General features: G+C 39.2%; 1 protein-coding gene across 8 annotated transcripts in view; it reads right to left on the bottom strand.

Annotated features, from left to right (window-relative positions):
* The window catches only part of ryr2a (ryanodine receptor 2a (cardiac)), a 219,211-nt gene that overhangs the window by 54,860 nt on the left and 144,727 nt on the right, over positions 1 to 19,624 (bottom strand). For 6 of the 8 annotated variants that reach the window (XM_046854547.1, XM_046854548.1, XM_046854551.1 and 3 more), the window contains 21 exons: positions 19,140 to 19,283; positions 18,769 to 19,042; positions 16,538 to 16,652; positions 14,485 to 14,617; positions 13,178 to 13,281; positions 12,736 to 12,871; positions 11,839 to 12,025; positions 11,160 to 11,271; positions 10,835 to 10,955; positions 10,514 to 10,683; positions 8,875 to 9,095; positions 8,648 to 8,738; positions 8,390 to 8,530; positions 6,655 to 6,818; positions 5,057 to 5,135; positions 4,876 to 4,965; positions 3,199 to 3,336; positions 1,873 to 1,950; positions 1,702 to 1,777; positions 959 to 1,082; positions 486 to 601 (listed from right to left, as the gene is read on the bottom strand). In XM_046854547.1, coding sequence (XP_046710503.1) covers positions 486 to 601; positions 959 to 1,082; positions 1,702 to 1,777; positions 1,873 to 1,950; positions 3,199 to 3,336; positions 4,876 to 4,965; positions 5,057 to 5,135; positions 6,655 to 6,818; positions 8,390 to 8,530; positions 8,648 to 8,738; positions 8,875 to 9,095; positions 10,514 to 10,683; positions 10,835 to 10,955; positions 11,160 to 11,271; positions 11,839 to 12,025; positions 12,736 to 12,871; positions 13,178 to 13,281; positions 14,485 to 14,617; positions 16,538 to 16,652; positions 18,769 to 19,042; positions 19,140 to 19,283 — 2,814 coding nt within the window. Of the gene's footprint in view, positions 1 to 485; positions 602 to 958; positions 1,083 to 1,544; positions 1,572 to 1,701; positions 1,778 to 1,872; positions 1,951 to 3,198; positions 3,337 to 4,875; positions 4,966 to 5,056; positions 5,136 to 6,654; positions 6,819 to 8,389; positions 8,531 to 8,647; positions 8,739 to 8,874; positions 9,096 to 10,513; positions 10,684 to 10,834; positions 10,956 to 11,159; positions 11,272 to 11,838; positions 12,026 to 12,735; positions 12,872 to 13,177; positions 13,282 to 14,484; positions 14,618 to 16,537; positions 16,653 to 18,768; positions 19,043 to 19,139; positions 19,284 to 19,624 lie in introns of all 8 variants that reach the window. The other 2 variants (XM_046854545.1, XM_046854546.1) reach the window with 1 other exon arrangement.

Raw genomic sequence — 19,624 nt, 5'->3', positions numbered from 1 at the left:
AAGTAGATCATACACACACACACACAAATGCAAACACACACAAATACACTTAACACACATCTGTATTAGCCAAATGGGGTCTAATAAAGGTAAACTATTTAATTACATTTTTTCCCAGTTATTCAATGTTATAAAAAAAAATTATTTGTGCCAATTTGATGAATCAATTTCATATAAAAAAAACATTGCATTCATTTCATTTATACTATTTTATTTTTAGTAAAAATAAAAAATATAATTTTATCAAATTTTAACCGAGAAGGCATTTTTATTAATTTCATTGTTGCATTGTGAATTTTGTGTACCATTATATATATATATATATATATATATATATATATATATATATATATATATATATATATATATATATAGTAAAAGAATAAATTGCATGGGCCAGTACATATTCTAAGCCATTGTAGACTCGGTAAACAGCTGTGAAACTTTCCTGATGTATGAATTCGATACTTTACTCAAGCACTTACCAAATTCCAGCATGTGTTCATGAGCCTCATCCACATACGTGATAAGTTGCTGCAGAAACGTGTAAGCAAAGCGCTTTTCGATGGATGGAGTGTCGAGTTCTTGCTCCTTCATAGCCCTGTACAGAGCGCATTACAATTTTAAATACATTAACATGGACCTGTGACACCAACAAGATCAACTTTATCTCATGCGAAATACTTGCACATGAACCAAGCACATTACTGCTTCGAAAAAAGAGTTCAGTTCAACATCCATGATTTATTTTAATATACAAAAAAAATTACTTTGTAAATAGTTTTGAAGTTATAATGTGAATTGTATTGGTTTTATTGGTCTCTGCTCTCTACTGTTTACTTGGTGGCATCTATTAGATACCATTAGGAACATTGAGCATTTAGATTCTAAGTTCCTACACTGGCTTCTTTGGCTTTGATGAATACTACATGAATCCATTTGATAATGGTTCTCTCACCTTGAAGCAGTGTATCCGTTAATCTGAAGGAACTTGAGGATGTCTTGTGCTTTTTCTTTGTCTTTGGATTTCTCTTTGGCAGTTAAAGTGTCATAGGGAACCAGCAGTGGGTGGCTTCCTCCTCCTACAAAATAAATCATCAGGCAAAGAGAAGTGAAAATGTAGTCTTCGGTCACAGGTGAATGGCTGAACAAGTACAGAGGAGGAACGGCTGCCACATCTCATAGCTATTTGCGCAAACCTCTTATCTTTAAAGAAAAAAAAAGAAAGAGGATGAGATGTTGGGATTACAGAGCAGGTCTTGGGATGAACCTCAAGTAAGAAAAAATATCAAAATATGTAAAAAAATAATCATGTAAAAAATATTAGCAAAAAATTGGGGAAATAAACTGGGATTTGTTTGAATAAGTGGAAGAACTGGGCACTAAATATGCACAAAAGGTCAGAAATGCTTCCTATATATATACATTCTGGTTTTGTGATGCCAAATGGTTGAATGGAATTAAAACTATTCATATTTGTAATTCAGAATAATCACCTACAATTAGACTACAGATGTTACTCCTGAGCTAAGGCAACCCTTTACCTTCATCACGTAGCAGTGAGGTCCTGCCTTTAACAAGAATTTCATTTAGGAGAGAGGAGAAGGCAGGTTAAGAGAACGCAACATCACATCTACTACACTAACACATCACACTTGGGTATGAAGGTCATGTAGAGCACGGATCTCATCCAGGACGTACCTTTGGCTTCCAGTTCGAGCTTCTTCTTTTTGGCCCAAATATTATGATAGTTCTCAGCGAGCAACTCTGCCATAGACTGCAGGTCAAAACCCAAACACAGAATACATGATAAATGTACGAGTGTAAGTGATTTGGACGATCACGAGTTATTACGATCGGCTTTTCACTCACGTGCAGATCCCGGGACAGGGTCACGTTGCTCATGTCCACTGGACGAGGACTGAATCCATGAGCGCCCTCTATGGACAGCTACATGAAACACACAATCAAACTCCTGGAATTTTGGCCACGATGTCATAAGGTTAGAAGTTCACTGCAATTTTTTTGTTTGTTGCTAAACTATTTAAACAGCAGCATAAAAACTAAACACAACATCCTTTAACATGCATACAGATGTGAAAGAGTAGAAAAAAAACACAGGATTCAAATTCAACCAGCACATTCAAAACCAATATTTTTTGTTTCTCTGTTTCTCTAAAATATGGAAGTCCATGCGTGCTCTCCAGAGAAAAGACCATTGTTATTTTTTCTTTCTTGTTTCCTCGTTATCATGACTTAATTTTCTCCGTGATTTTGACACAAGAAGTAACAGTACTTAATTTCTCTGCATTTTCTGCATTTTAACATGTTCTAGGGGCGCATCGTTGCAGAATCATAGATAATTGCATTTGCTTTTACTCTGATCAGGGACTGAAAAAGCTCTGTGTCTGTCACTGATTGAAAACATACACACTTGAGAGGGAGGCTGTCAGGTCTGCTATACACCAGAAACATTCACAAGGTGCGATATTTTCTCGCGGTGCAATCACGTTGTGGGAAAACCTTTTTTATTTAAAATCACGAGAAATTTGTGTCATGATAAGAAAACAAGAAAAAAAAATGATCCTAATGCATAGCCTTTCAGGACTTGTGTACTAAAGAGTATTAGTGATAAATGAATATAGAACAGTGTGAGATTTTTCTTCTTCTTCTTCTTTCAGCTGCACCCATTACGGGTCGCCACATCGGATCATTCGTCTCCAGACCCCCCTGCCCTCTACATCTGCTTCTTTTACACCAACTACCTGCATGTCTTCCTTCACCACATCCATGAACCTCCTCCTTGGTCTTCCTCTTTCCCTCCTTCCTGGTGGCTCCATCCTCAGCATTCTCCTACTGATATACCCCATGTCCCTCCTCTGCACATGTCCAAACCATCTCAATCTCACCTCCCTCACCTTGTCTCCAAAACGTCCTACATGCGCTGTGCCTCTAATAAACTAATTTCTAATTCTGTCCATCGTCGTCACTCCCAACGAAAACCTCAACATCTTCAGCTCTGCTACCTCCAGCTCCATCTCCTGTCTTTTACTCAATGCCACTGTCTCTAATCCATACAACATCTCAGGTCTCACCACAGTCCTATAAACTTTCCTTTTCACTCTCACAGATACTCTTCTATCACAAATCACTCCTGAGATTGATCAGTGTAAAAAGTCTAGTGAACTGTGATGTAACCTGGCTGGTGAGGGAGATCCTGCGTGTACGGGTGTGTAAACTGGCCGGGTCGCTCTCTCTTGTCCTTTCGATGCTCCAGCCCCATGACAGCATGGTCTTCAGAGTCTCTCTGATCGGCCAGCGGTATACTTCTTTATCCTGCAGGACCGGCACAAACGCGGCACCAATAACAGCACATAGAATAATAATAATACAATTATTATTATTTTTTTTTATTATATTCATACAGTGAAGTACAGTATAACTTCTATTTCCACTTGGACAATAAACATGTTTCCAGAAAATGAAAGCCTGTTAAAAAAAAATTACTGCCTGATGCCATTAGGTGGTACTTTAATTTAATTGATATCCAATATGGAACATATTTTTGCTCATTTAATAATCTTGATTAGTCCCTTACACATTACAAAATGCTAATTAAGAGTGAGTTTCAATAGCAATATAAGGCATTGCATCATCACTACAGGTTTATTTCACACGGGAAAGCTGCTAACAAAATTCAGGATCAATTGTGTATTAAAAATGTTTACTGGGAATAGGAACGATGTATTTAATATACATGCAAATAATCTAAAATGGCAGGCGAAATAAGAAGCGTGGAAAAAGCCGAGGTCTGGTGAATGGCAAACAAATAAACGAGGGTAAAACACTAATGTGAATGAAAAAAAATGGAAGATATTAAACATGGAACTATGAACAAAAACAACTTGGGAGTGAAATTAATGATGTGCATCGCTAACATGTGAACCCAAAGGAGAATTTAAACTAGAGGTCAACAGATTGTGGATTCTACTGATACCGATAGCTAGGTTGGATCGTATTTGCAGATAACTGATTAATCATTCAATAATTTTTTTAATGGATACTGGAACAAAAATCTATAACAATCCATTAAAAAATAGTGCTGAACTTTAAACCAAAAACAAATTATAAAAAATACTAAATCATGAAAATGTGTTAAATTGAATAAATATAAATATAATAATTATATTAATAAATAAAGAGGAAAATTGCAGACATGCATTCAAACAAAAAAAAAAGTTACACTCCAAATAAATGAAAACAGTTACATCCCAAAAAAAAAAACACTTTACTTCAAATAAACAGCACGTAGCGTCAGTAACTCGCCTCTAGAGGCCGCTCTTGTGCCGTAAAATGACAGCACACATTCTCAGCCGCAGTTCCAGCAATCAACTATCGGTGCCGATTAATCGACAAACCCGATGAATCAGTTGATCTCTAATATATACACACACACACTACTCTAAGGCTAAACCCAAAACAGAATAAGAATGAACAAAATGACAAATCACAAGATGAAGACAAAGTCGATCAAAACAAGGCCATACAGAACATGTGCTAGCTCCCCAAGCCTGCTCGCTTTCCTTGTGCTAGCATGCTGTACTTGACAATCTCTGACAATAGTTAATATTCAGCTTTTGAAAGAAGTATAAGATTTTTTCATGTACAGACGTATTCATTTACAGAATTACAGACACTCATTTAAACAAAAAGTTTTGAGCCCCACTTTCACACTGTATTTTCCTAAACAGGATCAAAACCAACATTTTTTGCCAAGCCAAAAGAGCACTAAAGAATGTAAATTGCTCTTGGTAAATAAAACCCGAAGAACACAGATTTTTAAACTTGGGGTCTGTGTAGAAGAGGAGGCTTTACCTTTTCAGACAATCCCTTGTACGCCTTTAGCAGAGGATGAACTTTGGAGGCCTCGCACAACTGCTCACCATGAACCCAGCCGTTAGCAAACTAAAGAATATCAGGGAGAAAAGATAGATGAACATCTCTCGATTCATCAGGCTCCTGGAGCAGATGGTGTTTAAGTCCTACGCCTCATTACCTTCTCCATGGACCATTTCTCGTGCGAGTGCTCGGCGTACTTATTGATAAAGTGATCCAGCTTCTCGGGGACATTTACACTGAGGAGACAGATCAATGTTTTATTGCAACTAAAGAAGAAGAATATATATATATATATATATATATATACACACACACATGTACATATATGTACACATGTATCCGTATCGACATTTTTCTGTACAGGCCTTTCGGGTCATGTACACACGTTGAATGCAATCCGTTTTACGTCCTGAACAAAGTTAAAATCCGAGTTCCTTCAGGAACATATTAAGTTTGTGTATTCTCCGCCTTGCACTTTGAGCACATTTTAATGATTTTATTATTAGTAAACATGAATACAATGCCAGGGGTAAAAAAAAAAAGAAACTACAGTTAGCACAGTGTCACTCTGTATCCGAAATAAGATTTGTTTTGCGCATACATGAAAACGCTAAAGAATAAATAGAGCTAGCGTTAGTCGCTAACCAGGAAATTCTGGATTCTTTAGAGTTTTATGTCCAGCTTCAAGAATTTCTCTAAAAGGAGAAAATCCTCACAATTCCAGATATTAAGGGAGTGAATGTATGAAGGATGGAAGAAATGAAGACATTTGTTACAGTATTCTGAAATAAGTAGAACAATTAAGTAGATCATATCTTTAGAAAATGAAACATTAAATGTAAAACACACACACACACACACACACACACACACACACACACACACACACACACACACACACACACACAGACACACACACACAGACACACACACACACAGACACACACACACACACACACACACAGACACACACACACACACACTACATTACCTAAATGAGGTCTAAGAAATGTAAACTCTTTAATTTAATTTTTCTATTTATTTGATTTTATTTAATCAATTTATTTTGTGCCAATACACTTGATTACCCAGTTTAATCAATATAATAAAGTGAATTGCATTCTTTTATTTATTCTATTTTATTTATATATTTATATATTATTTAACCAAGCAGGGATTTAATTTACAATTGTTTTAAAAATGTAAACTGTTCAAATAATAATAAACTGTGTTAATTTTATGTTTTGCATTTTTTCTCCTCTAATCATACCGAAATTTTACCGAACTGTGACTTAAAAACAGAGGTACGAACCAAGCCGTGAATTGTATGTATCGGTACACTACTAATATACACTCAAAATTAGAGAACAATTTATAAACAATTGAACAATTCTGAAATAATGTCATCTTCACTGCTCAACAGTTGAAGGAGTTTTTGTTCTGTCTATACCATGCTATCAGAACACCTTTTCCACAAAATAACTAAGGCATTTAAAAAAAAAACATTATTTTCCAGAAAACACTGATCAAAATTAGAGAACACTTTCAGATACCTCCCAGTTATTGGTGTTAATCTGGTACCTGGTGCTAATTTCCTTGATTATCTGTCAACCCCTATTTAACTGGCAGCCTAACTTCCAGTTTCACTGACTCTGCAAGATGGTGGGCCGTTCTAAAGTGACTGAAAGCCTCCGGCAGCAGGTATATATTCTTAAAACATCAGTATTGAGTAGCACATGAGTAAGTATCACTAACTTGCTTGTGTCGACAGGCTGAGGGTTAAAGTTGCCCTCTGCATCCATGGACGACTGTTTCTCCATCATTGCCACATAGTTGGACTCCATGTAGTCTGGAGGCAGAGCACCAGCCACAGCACTCAGACATGGCAGAGCTAGCTTAAAAAGCTCGGCGTCATACTTCTGTACAAACAAAAACAAAACGCAGAAAACTTTACTGCTCAAAAGCAATAAAAGCTTAATTATACACTGCTCATAAGAAGGAGCTTTGTCTAAAAAATTCTGGATGTGAAATTGCAAATTTACATTCGAAACATTTATCTCTCATGACTAAGCCAGAAGTAATAGCGACACAAAAAATATCTCTGACATCATAATAGGAAGAAACCTCTCAGAAGAACCAATCTCAATGCTAATTTTTGGTAAGTGCTGCTAAAAATCACTAGTTAATAAAGCTAATACATGCTGGGCAGTTCCAAGGAAAAAACTCCCTTAGATGGTGTGAGGAAGAAACCTTGAGAGGAACCGAACTCTAAAAGGGGAACCCATCCTCATTAGGGTGACACCAAGAGTGTGATTATAAATAATTAAAACACCGGAGAGTGAGAAATATCATGAGCACCAGAGTGTGTGATTATGAGTAATGTCCTTTACAGTCAGTTGGAGTTACACCTAAACAACAAAAACAACGCACTCCAAAACCTCAAAGTTCTTCATATTTTTTACTTTTGATCATATCTAAATAATCTCTTAGAAGAGAATAGAAATATAAGGTCCCACTGTATAAGAAACATGTGTCTCCCTTTATGTCATGGTGGTCTAATAGTGTCAATCAACACTGCATACTAAATAATCATATCTCTCCATAGCTAATGTAGATTTCGCATCAAGAATCATATACATCAATCACAGTGTGGACCTTTCACTCATATCCTTACGCTCGCCCACTTTTCCTCTTTCAAAACACATCAACTTTGAGAAATTCCTGCCTAATAAATACCATCACTTCACAGGTGCTATTGTAGTGAGATCAGTCAGTGATATACACTTTACCTGTCAGTTGTTTTAATGTTATGGATGATCGCTGTCTCTCATGGCTAATTCATTAAATTACATTACTGCAGTTGGGATCCATTTTTAATGTTTATATCGCATCGATCTAATGAGATGCTGCAGACTTGAGCATATGCTCCTAATTCATTATATTGATTATAAATGACTGTAATACTATTAGAGGCTGTTATACACTGTTATAACATTATAACAACCTGCCTAATATCGTGTTGTTCCCCTTTTTGCTGTCAAAACAGCTCTGACCAGTCGTGAGTATTCTGACACTTCAACGCCTTCGCTCCCCACGTGCATCAATGAGCCTCGGCTGTCCTTCTTTGGACCACTTTTAATAGATACCACTGACCACTGCAGACATCCCACAAGAGCTGCGGTTTTGGAGATGCTCCGACCCAGTCGTCTAGACATCACAATTTGGTCCTTGTCAAACTCGCTTTTCCTGCTTCTAACACGTCAACTTTGTGGCATGTGGCTAAAGTGGCATGATGAAGAGATGATCAGTGTTATTCACTTCACCGATCAGTGGTGTATATACGCTTCAATGCACTGTGTGTGTGAGACACAAATCGGTAGATGCAGACAGGACCTCAGCATACGTGACTGATGATCTCTCCTCTCTTTGTGCAAGTGCTCAAAACATTAGTCAGCATGCAGGGATAAATTAACCTGGGTGTGTGCGGTACCTTTCTGGCCAAAGCATCAAAGATTCCCCAAAAGAGTTTGCGAGTGAGGTGGAGCTCTTCGTCCGACGCTGCTCCAAAGCTTCCCCATCCCCCTGACAGACAGTAGTACTTCCAGCATCGCTCGTAGTGATTGGTCAGCAGCTGGAAATCGAACACGAGCAACAAGTTGTATACAGTTCCGCTATATTAAAAAATATTATTAATTAATGATATTAATTAATTATAAAATAAATGATTGTTAATGTAGATCCAATTAACCTTTAAAGGCATTTTGGTGTGTTCATTCAGCAGAGGAACGTCGAACACCAGACGCCTCAGCAGATGCTGCATCATGGAAGGTCTGAGTTTCCTTAAGACACAACCAGACACATTATTCATTAAACAGAACCAGGCTTATGAATGAACATGCTTATGTGAGAAAAGAGATTTGTACCGCTCAAGGTGCAAGGAAATTTGAATAACTCGAATAACAAACACACACGCACCCACACACAGCGAGCAGGCACTCCTCAATGGCGTCTCTCTGAGCTTTGGTGAGGCAGCAGCCTTTGGACAGGCGGTACACAGTGTGCAGGAGCGAGTCGATGAGTGAGGCGAACGGCTCTGTGCCGGCGAACAGGGGTGCACACTTGGTCAGCAGGGGGAGAACGGCAGTACACAGGTAACGGTTCAGAGCCAGAGCCATGTCTGTGGCACTCAGAGCAGCCTGAAGGTCAGAGAAGGAAAGTACATCAGAGCGAAAAGGGTTTATTGAGAACAGAAATGAAATAAAATGGTGTAATAGCCATAACCCTTAACCCCATATCTGCTCAGCTGTGTAAATGTGATCATTGCAAGTCGTTCTGAATATGGACGTCTGCCAAATGCTGTAAATGTAATGCTTAAAGGCAGTACTGTTTATTTACTTGACCACAGTTTGGTTATGCATCAGATAAAAATTACTTCTCACTGCTGTTTCAATCCTTATTATTTAAAAATCCAGAATTGGGGGTGATTTTTGACATACACAACATTTGACTCTCATGTTCAGAATATAGCATAAAAATATTTCATCTCAAAAATGCTTGTTGTGGTTTCAAAATCTAATTTAAACAAAATGCAAGTTGTTCAAAATCCAGCTGTTAGGATTCTGACAGGTCTGGTGAGCACATTTCTCTGGGTATCGAGTCATTGCATTGGCTTCGGCTGTCGGATTGACTTTTAAATTCTTATGCTGACCAATAAGACCCTACGTAGTACAGTATGACCCTCTTGGTGCTACAGTACTTGTCACTTTAAACTGTCTACACTTCATGGCGTGATCTCCGCTCCTCTGATTTTGGTCTTTTAGTTGTTCCTTCTGCCGGTTAACGTTCTATTGGTGATCGGGCTTTTTCTGCCTGTGCAACAAAACTTTGAAATTTCTCTCCCCATTGAGATCAGACAGTCTGAATCTTTTAGTGTTTTTAAATCTGCTCTCAAAACTTACTTTTTTGGGATGTTTATTTTTTTGGTGATTTATCTGTGATTTATTTGCATTTATAATAATAATAATAATAATAATAATAATAATCATTATTATTATTATTATTATTATTATTATTATTCATTATATGTAATTTTTAATTATTTTTAAAAATGTATTTCCTATTTTAATGCTTGAAAAGTGCTTTAAGATTTTAAAGGCACTATATCAATTTAGGATTATTAATAATGATAACAATAATAATACATGGCTGTAAGACACTGTATAATGGAGTCCCACAGATCAAGCCTCTTAAAGAAAGAGTGCTTTTATATTCTGCATATTTTATATAGTCACATCATCAAGCATCTGTTTTTTATTCAGAGGGAAATATAAACTAAATTATTGCAAGATTTCCTGTACTATTTGACATAAACCTATGTACAACACTAAGCATGGGAAATTACATCATCTGTCAATGAACAGCATTCAAATATCTTAATAAATCACACTTTCAACTGTTATTTTTTCTGCTGGTTTGGAAGACTAAATTAATGGACCGGGACTTGTATTTGTGATTGATGATAGAAGACCAGCGGTGTAATAAATCACACTGACTAATCTCTTACTCGCAAATGCCTCAACATACATTATTCCATGGGAAAGTTCATGTGACTAACCGTATCCAATGAAGCAGCGGCTCTCAGATCGGGCAGAAAGCCGACCTCCAGCAGATGGAGCAGGAAGTTCTGGTCCTCGATTCCATAAACACGGTCCAGAAAAAGAACCATGGCGGCTTTGTGGTCCGGACAAAACCCAGCAGACATGTCTGGCTCCACCACAGAACCATCTGAGTAGAGAATGGGAAAGGAAGATCTTCTACTGCCAGTATGTGTACATACCTGTGTGTCTTTATTATTACATCTAATTATGGTCACGTTCACATTAGCTGGCTTTAGTTCTAGTGGACGTTACTGACAGTGTGTGTTTGTGTGTGTTACCTTTAGCGAGTGTGGGCATATGAAAAGGGAGGCTGATCACTCCTTCCAGATCCTCGATGGGGATGAGAGAGCGGAGGATGGCCCGGATACGGATCGCCTCTCCTTTACCCGCATGGATCAGCTGCACAGAAGCAGAGTTTTCCCATTTCAATGTGTGTGTGTATGTGTGTGTGTCTCCCAAGATTACAGAGTGTATCTTATTCACACATTCAAATAGTGTTAAGTTGATAACAAGCATCTGTGTAAGTGTGTGTGAGTGTGTGTGTGTGTGTGTGTGTGTGTGTGTGTGTGTGTGTGTGTGTGTGTGTGTGTGTTGCAGACTCACGTGCATCTCTGGAGCACAGCGGCCCAACAGATCAATCAGAGCAGCATAGAAGGTCATGATGGCATTACCCATGTGTATAGTGTCATCCTCCTCATCCTCCATTATATCACTTCTGCGCAACACACACACACACACACACACACACAGCCTTGTAATTAACAAGTTATAAACCACAAATTGCATTTGCAAATTGTGTTTGTGTGTAAGAGAGTAAGGAGAGAGAGGGGGGATATATAGATATATAGAGAAAGAGAGACAATAAGCAGGGACAGAAAGAGGAAGAGAGAGAGATAGAGAGAGAGAGAGACAGAGAGAGAGAGAGAGAGAGAGAGAGAGACAGAGAGGGACATGTTCAGAGAGGAAATAGAGTTAGAGAAAGAGGAAAACAGAGAGGGAGAGAGGAGGGGAGATGGAGAGATTGAAAGAGCCAGAGGGGAGAGAGTAAAACAGAGACAGGGAAAAAGAAGGGGAGAGAGAGAGAGAGAGAGATAGAGAGAGAGAGAGAGAAAGAGAGAGAGAGAGAAAGAGAGAGAGAGAGAGATAGATAGAGAAATAGAGGGGAGAGAGAGAGAGAGAGAGAGAGAGAGAGAGAGAGAGAGAGAGAGAGAGTGAGAGAGAGTGAGAGAGAGAGAGAGAGAGAGAGAGAGAGAGAGAGAGAGAGAGAGACAGCAGCTCATACAGTGTCCTGCTGTCTTCTGATGTATGTGAGGGTCCGTCTCTGCTTGGATCTTCAGATATTTTAATTGCTTCCTCCATCGCCGCCAGCAATCCATTCCCACCTTCACCACGCAGGGCGGGGCCAAAACACTCTGGCCGGCGAATCAGAAGCCGCACCACCACGTTAGCGTTCTCTTCCACACTCTCACCTACAGCATAGAGACAGAGAGGGGGGAAAAGAGGGGCAGGTGACAATCGGGCAATTGACCCTCAGAAAGAAAAAGATTAAAAACAGACAGAGAGAGTGATTGAGTAGGTAAAAATAAATGATAACGCTATATACAATATATTTTAAATAGAATAGCCTTTCTTTGACACATGTACATTACAGCACAGTGAAATTCTTTTCTTCACATATCCCAGCTTGTTTGAAACCTGGGGTCAGCCATGATACAGTGCCCCTTGAGCACAGAGGGTTAAGGGGCCTTGTTTAAGGGCCCAAGAGTGGCAGCTTGGCAATTCAAAAGGCTTGAACCCCCGAGCTTCTGATCAGTAACCAGACACATCTTGCAATCCGGTTCGGTCCGGAGTCCGCCAGTTGGCGATCCCTGCTGTAAAGGTAAAAGGTAAACAAAGGTGCTTGGCACATGTCAATTAACAGCACAGTGAAATTCTTCCACCACATATCCCAGTGATGTTAGGAGTTGGGGCAGAGCTCAGCACAGAGGGTAAGAGCCTTGCTCAAGGGCCCCAAAGGAGACAGCTTGTGAATACCATGGGCTTGAAACCCACCTCCTTTGACTTAAAGGACAAGCAGATCAGTAAATCTTCCAGTAGTCCAGTAGGTTACACAAGCATGTACCAGTATGGGTGGAGTCATTTGAGTAGATCTACTGTTTTCTATTTACACAGTGCTCACCGTTACAGAACACTGCAAAGCGGAGAAAGTCAAGGTAGCGTTCTCCCTCCACAGGGTTCCAGCCAATATCAGGATATCCCTTAGACACCAACATCACACAGCTCTGCAGCCCACAGCCTGCTAGGTACTGCACCACCTGCACCAGGAAATAAAGCAGGAAACAGGAGTAATCAAACTGATAGGCTGTAATTCTTTACCTAATCACATTAAACCGTTGGTAAATCTGTATTTAACACATCATAAAGAGTTGCGTGTATCTCAAGGACATAATGAATAAGCAAGAGTTGTCTTTTCCTTCAAAATGATTGGCAGGTATTTATTTGAACGCTGCTGTTTTACTTCACTCCAGGTACATAACCAAAGAAAATGATAAGAGAAAAATAAAGAAGTGGTGAAACATAAGGGTAAAAAAAAAGAAAAAGAAACGTGTTTGTTTTCAGACCTTCTCCAGGTCTGGTTCCCTGAGGGCTAGCGCAAGTTCGTTATTGTCCATCACAGAAGCAGCGGCTACGTCCAGGGGAGTCGAGCCACGCATTGATGGAGATGCTGCAGAGGAAACATTTACATTTATGGCATTTTTTGCATACGTTTTTATCCAGACCAACTTACAACTGAGCAGCTGAGAGGTCAAGAGCCTTGTTTACGGGCCCAACAGTGGCAGCTTGGTAAAGCTGGGATTTAAACTTGTGACCTTCTGGAGTGACCCGAGAATCCAATGCCTTAACCACTGAGCTACCATCTCTCACAATTTAGATTCGTTGTAAGATGTATATTTACACACACATCTGTCTAATCAAAAACACACATCTGTGCACATTACACAAGGACAAAAAAACCGAGCAGGTCAGCTTCAAATTCAAATCCTGAGCCACCACACTGATTTGTGTTCAAATAGTCAAGAGCTGTGGTGGGATTGCAGACTGTATACACCAGCACTTTATTTGACAAAGAGAAACAAATATAAACCTCACACAATTTTTTTCTTCTTCTTTTTTATTTTGCTTGTACTGTAATGATACACTCTGCTAGAGAAACTAATTTTGTGCAATAGCCCTTTACCATCATGTAGAACTGTGCACAATCTATTCCCACGCTCGGTTTGCTCAGATGAGCACGCATAACTAGATTGGGGAACAAGACAAATGCCATGATTAAAAAGCAATGGAGTAGATTGTAACCATAACAAAAGCTTTCCTGCACACAACAGCAACAGCAAGTCAAACAAGAAAAGGTAGCCCAGGGAGAAAAATGTAATTGAGCTGGAGAATAAAGTAAAAGACTGAAGTAGTTTGGCCGGAAATAAGGGGTTTTACTTGTTAAATGGTGCTATACCTTAGTGACAAAAATACGAAATGGAATCAAAACGCACATGAAGAGCACAATACCTGATGTACACTACATGTTGACTTATGTAGTTCGGTGCTCCCTGTGACTGTGCATGCAGTCTTGTGAAGCCACCTGTTGGCGTGTTACAAAACTAGTCTCGAAACTTTTTGATGCCACCTCATACAATATAATCTAAGAATATCTTCAGGGACTATAGGGCTTCACATTTATAGCATTCTATTCATTTATAGAGCCTTGCTCAAGAGCCCAGCAATGGTGCTGGGATTTGAACTCACAACCTTCTCATCAAAAGTCCAACATCTCAGGCAATGAGCTACCATTTCCCTCACTTTTCTTTATAGTCAGTCTGAAAAACATGAAAGATTCATCTTTAAAAGAGTATATGAAAGCGAATGTTTTTACCCAGACCCACGCTGCTGTTCTCCAGCAGGTAGCTCAGGTGATCAAACATGGCCTTCTGGTTCTGACGGCTGATCCGGCAGAAGTAACAGAGAAAGCGGCAGCAGTTGGCCACCATCTTAGGAAATGTGATTTCCTGGAAAAAACAAAAAAACAAAACACATTTTATGAAAATTGTATATATACTTTAGATATATTTTTAATTGTTATATACAGCAAATTAACACAAAAATACAGCTATGGCAGATATTATCTTACATATTATCTTATCTTACATATTATCTTACATAGCAGATATTATCTTACATATATATATATAGCTTGTGTGTGCCTTAAGTGAATGATATGGATCCTGCTCTTATTTGTTACAATTTTATAACTCTTTATATCTGCAATATTTGGGACAAAGGAGAAAATGTCCATTGTTAAAAGTGCTATACAAAAAAGTCATATGACCAGTGTTGTATAGTATTTGGGTTACTGTCCTTAATTGTTAATGGCTACTATTCTTTTTGCTAGTTTTACTGAGTATCAAAGATATAAGAAACTTTTACTTTCTACTCAACTACATTTATGATTCAATAGATGTACTTTTTACTTTACTATAATGAATTAATTAATTACTTAAATTAACAATGACCACTACCAACTACATTATGCATGGCAGCTTTATTTGCTGTGGTGTATTTATTCTGCAGAAAAGGTGATGTTAAATATGCGGTTGTGTTTAATGCAGTGTTGAGGTGTACAATTTGATTAGTATTTTAGGAAATAATACCTCACAAATCAACTGTTTTTGGTTTTTCTTGGTGTGGAGGACTAGTGCATCATTGAGCCTATGTTCAATATGAGTAATATACCGGTTAAATTAAAGTACTCTAAAAATCAGATACTTAAGACTTGGTGACTTTTTAATTTGCATTGGAGTAAGTTTTGCAGATGTCAAGTCAAGTCTATTTGTATAGCGCTTTTCACAACAGACATTGTCTCAAAGCAGCTTTACAGAAATCAACAGTTAAGGTGAATGGTGTGCATTTATCCCTGATGAGCGGCCGTGGCGTCTGTGGCAAGGAAAAACTCCCTTAGATGTTATGAGAAAGAAACCTTGAGAGGAACCAGACTCAAAAGGGGAACCCATCCTCATTTGGGTGACATGAAGAGTGTGATCATAAATCTTTCAACAATGCAGAACAATGGAGAGTGAGATATCTATACTTTAACTCAAATATGAGTATCCTTTACTTATAACAATAACTTGCTGGTTAACTAAAACATTCTCATGTCCACTAAAAATGTTTTTTTAAAGAAAACCAATAAGTTTTTAGGATCTTTATCCTGTGTTCCTGTTCATTAAGAATATCAGAAACTAATGTGGGTGGAGCTTAGTACAATAAATGTAGCTGACTGTTACCATCTTCTACATGGTTGCTGTATTGCTGCAGGTTTGAAACATGATGTCGTTATGCATGAATGTCATTTTCTACAAATTTCTTGTAAGAAGTAAGGAAGGAAGGAAGGAAAGATACACATTGCATACATTACAATGTAGTTATAAAAGTGCAGCATTTTAATTGTAATGATATGGAACCAGTCCCTAACGAGACTCCTTTAATGTTAAATGTTAATGCCTCCGAAAAACTTCACATCATTTAAAAATGAAACGTTTTATTTTGTTTTAAAAATGTCACACTTTATCCTTAAGCATTTGCCATACAAGTCCCTGTGTATGTTACTATAGAAGCAATAGCATATTAGAACAAGCACATTTAGGAGATTCAGGACAAACCCATTATCAATGCTCTGGCCAATAATAAGGCACATATTCTGACCAATCAGATTTCAGCATTCTACTGTGAGGCAATCAGAATTACTGACATCTCCTATGTGTGATGATATGCACATTTGCTGCTAACAGTAAACTCTTTAATACTATTCGCTGAGCTAATGCTTTTTTGTCATTGTGCTGATTTGAAATGAATATCTTCTGTTCTTAATTTGTTTTGATTAACAGGCTAGATATCCTCAGCTATACATGTTAGGAAGGGTGATGGTATACCTTAGACTCTCCTCCACTCAGCACATTAACCATGACCTCCATGACGGTTTCATGCATGCCCAGAGCTCTCATCAGGTTGGGGTGCTGATAGAACACTTTGTTGTTCATTATGTCACTGTAGAGAACAGGAAATGAGCTGTCAGGGTTCCTGCTGGTGCCAATACACTTTTTATACATCATGTAGTTTACAGAACAGAGTGACACCGTGTGTGTGTACGTGTGTACGTGTGTGTGTGTGTGTGTGTGTGTGTGTGTGTGTGTGTGTGTGTGTAAAATTAAGGATGTTTATCTCCATTACTGAGGAGAGTGGGACACACATCCTGATGCATAGACAACGATACGATACATTAAAGATAAATATGAAGCAGCTACCGTATTTCTCTTTAAGGTACAATACTATAGAAATGAAATTTGGATATATTTTAGTCAATGTGCAGTTTGTATAGCAGTACACATTTACTGTCCTCTAAAAATAACTCAACATACATCTATTATTATATAAATAACTGGCAACAAAAGTGAGTACATCCAAAGTAAACATGTCAAAATTGTGTCCAAAGTGTGAATTGTGACGTGTGTGAGCATCATTGTTATCCAGCACTGCCTTAATCCTCCTGGGTATGGAATTCACCAGAGCTGCACAGGTTGTTGCTGGGATCCTCTTCCACTAATAATGACATCACTGAGCTGCTAAAGGATATAAGGCACATGGTGCTTGTCCACCTTCGGCTTGATGATGCCCCACAAGTGCTTAATAGGGTTCAGGTCTGGAGACACACTTGACCACTCAATCACCCTTACCTTCAGCTTCCTCAGCAAAGCAGTTGTCATCTTGGTGGTGTGTTTGTGTGTTTGGGTTTGGGAAGTTTTTATAATGGAAGACTGCAGTTCTGTCCAGTTTCTGAAAGAAGGGCATCATGTTCTGCTCCAGAATGTCACAGTGCATGTTGGGATTCATGTTTCCCCCAATGAACTGCAGCTTTCCAGTACCAGCACCACTCATGCAGCTCCAGACAATGATGCTACCACCACCATGCTTACTGTAGGCAAGACACAGTTTTCTTGATTCTCCTCACCAGGGCATGACCACACACACTGGACAACATCTGAGTCAAACAAGTTTATCTTAGTCTCATCAGACCACAGGACATTCATGTTCTTTGACAAGTTGTCTTCAGCAAACTGTTTGTGGGCTTTCTTGTGAGCAGCTTTAGTAAACGCCTCCTTCTGGGATCACGGCAATGCAAACTGACTTATTACAGTGTACGGCTTATGGTCTGGGCACTGACAAGCACTGAGAAGCACACAAGGAATATGTCAGTTGTAGCCCATGGATACGTCTGTGCTCTTAAAGCACTGACTCCAGCTGCAGTCAACTCTTTGTGAATCTCCCCAAATTCTTGATTAGGTGTCGTTTCACCTTTTTGTACCCCATTTTTTCCTTCCATTCACCTTTTCATTAAAGTTCTTGGATACAGCACTCTGTGAACAGCCAGCTTCTTTAGCGATGACCTTTTGGACCTTCATGTGCAGGGTAATGATCTTCTTCTGGACAACTTTCAAGTCAGCAGTCTCCCCCCATTATTGTGTAGCCTGAACCAGACTGAGACACCATTTAAAAGCTCAGGATTTTAGGATCCCCGGGTTTCTTCAAGGTGTTCGGCTGGTCCAGACCTCCGCAGAGGGGGTCGCTCCGCCTCAGACCTCCGGAGAGGGCATCGCCCCGCACATTGGCCAAAAAGTGCTTGGGGCAGCCACCTGGAGGCTGCTTCGTTTGGCCTTTTCTGACCTCCAAGCCGTTCTACCGGTGGCAGTTCGCCTCAAGCCCCGCTATGTCTGCCGCTGGCACTTTACTTTCCTCGTGCCCCAGGATTATCATGCCTCTCCAGTTTTCTATTCTTGCCACCCTGCCTGCTCTGGATTCTGGTCTGCACCCCTGCTTTTCTGACACAGGAAACCTTTGCAGGTGTTTGGATTTAGTGAGCTGATTAGAGTGCGACACCACGAGTCTCCAATATTGAACTTTTTCACAATATTCAAATTTTCTGAGATACTGAATTTAGATTTTTCATTAGCTGTAAGCCACAATCATCAAAATGAAAAGAAATAAACACTTGAAATATATCAGTCTGTGTGTGATGAAATAATATAATATACGAGTTTCACTTTTTGTATTGAATTTCAAAAATTCTAATTTATTGAGAGGCACCTGTTTGTGTGTGTGTTCTCACCTGAGGCCCCGAATCATGAGTTTCTCTTCCTCGCGACCCATCCGGACGCTGAGCAGCGAGCGTATCTGGCCGAGCGAGGCTAACAGGTTGATGGTGTCCTCCACAGAAACGGCGTTGATGGTGTAGGTTTTAGGAAGAGCGCGCACCTGGCCTCCGATCCCATCATACTGTCTGTGTAGCAGCACGAACATGGCCCTGACCAGCTCAGGGTCCTCAATCACAGACTCCTGAGCCCAGCGCACCATTGTCTCCGAGATCAACTGCTGCAGAGTGCCTTCACAGTGCAACCACACCAACCGTCTGCATTTATTCCACTATACTTATAAAGGTTTTACACAAATCACAGCAAGAATGAATGAATGAGGACTTACTGGGCTTCTTGGCTTTTTTTTTCTTCGGCATGTCGATCATTTTCTTCTTCAAGTACGACACTTTTTCCACCAGGGACAGGAGACGGCCTCTGATTGTGAAATCGTTGTCTCCCTCCCCCATCTTATCGTCATCAATCTCTATACCTGCATGAACACACACACAATGATCGATCAACATATCACTCTTACACACAGACATTTACAAAGATAAGATTGCAAGCTTGTTCACATCAGATAAAAAAAAAAAACAACTAATGTAATTATTAATTAATAGTAACATTTGTGTCTGACTGAGGAACCATTTGAGCAAATGGAGATATTATTATTGATTTTGCAACCTATAACAGACATCAGCAACACAGCAATAAATTCCTGGTTACGGTTTGATGAGCTGGTAAATGAGATGTATGTCTTCCAAGGCTGAATCACAGTTTATATGGTAGAACGAGCTTTCCCTGAAAGGGTTTGCAGAAGAATGAGCGTGT

Source organism: Silurus meridionalis, chromosome 7, assembly GCF_014805685.1.
Source record: "Silurus meridionalis isolate SWU-2019-XX chromosome 7, ASM1480568v1, whole genome shotgun sequence".
NCBI lineage: Eukaryota > Metazoa > Chordata > Actinopteri > Siluriformes > Siluridae > Silurus > Silurus meridionalis.
Note: the sequence above shows the minus strand (reverse complement) of the source record. Positions and strands in the feature narration are given on the sequence as shown.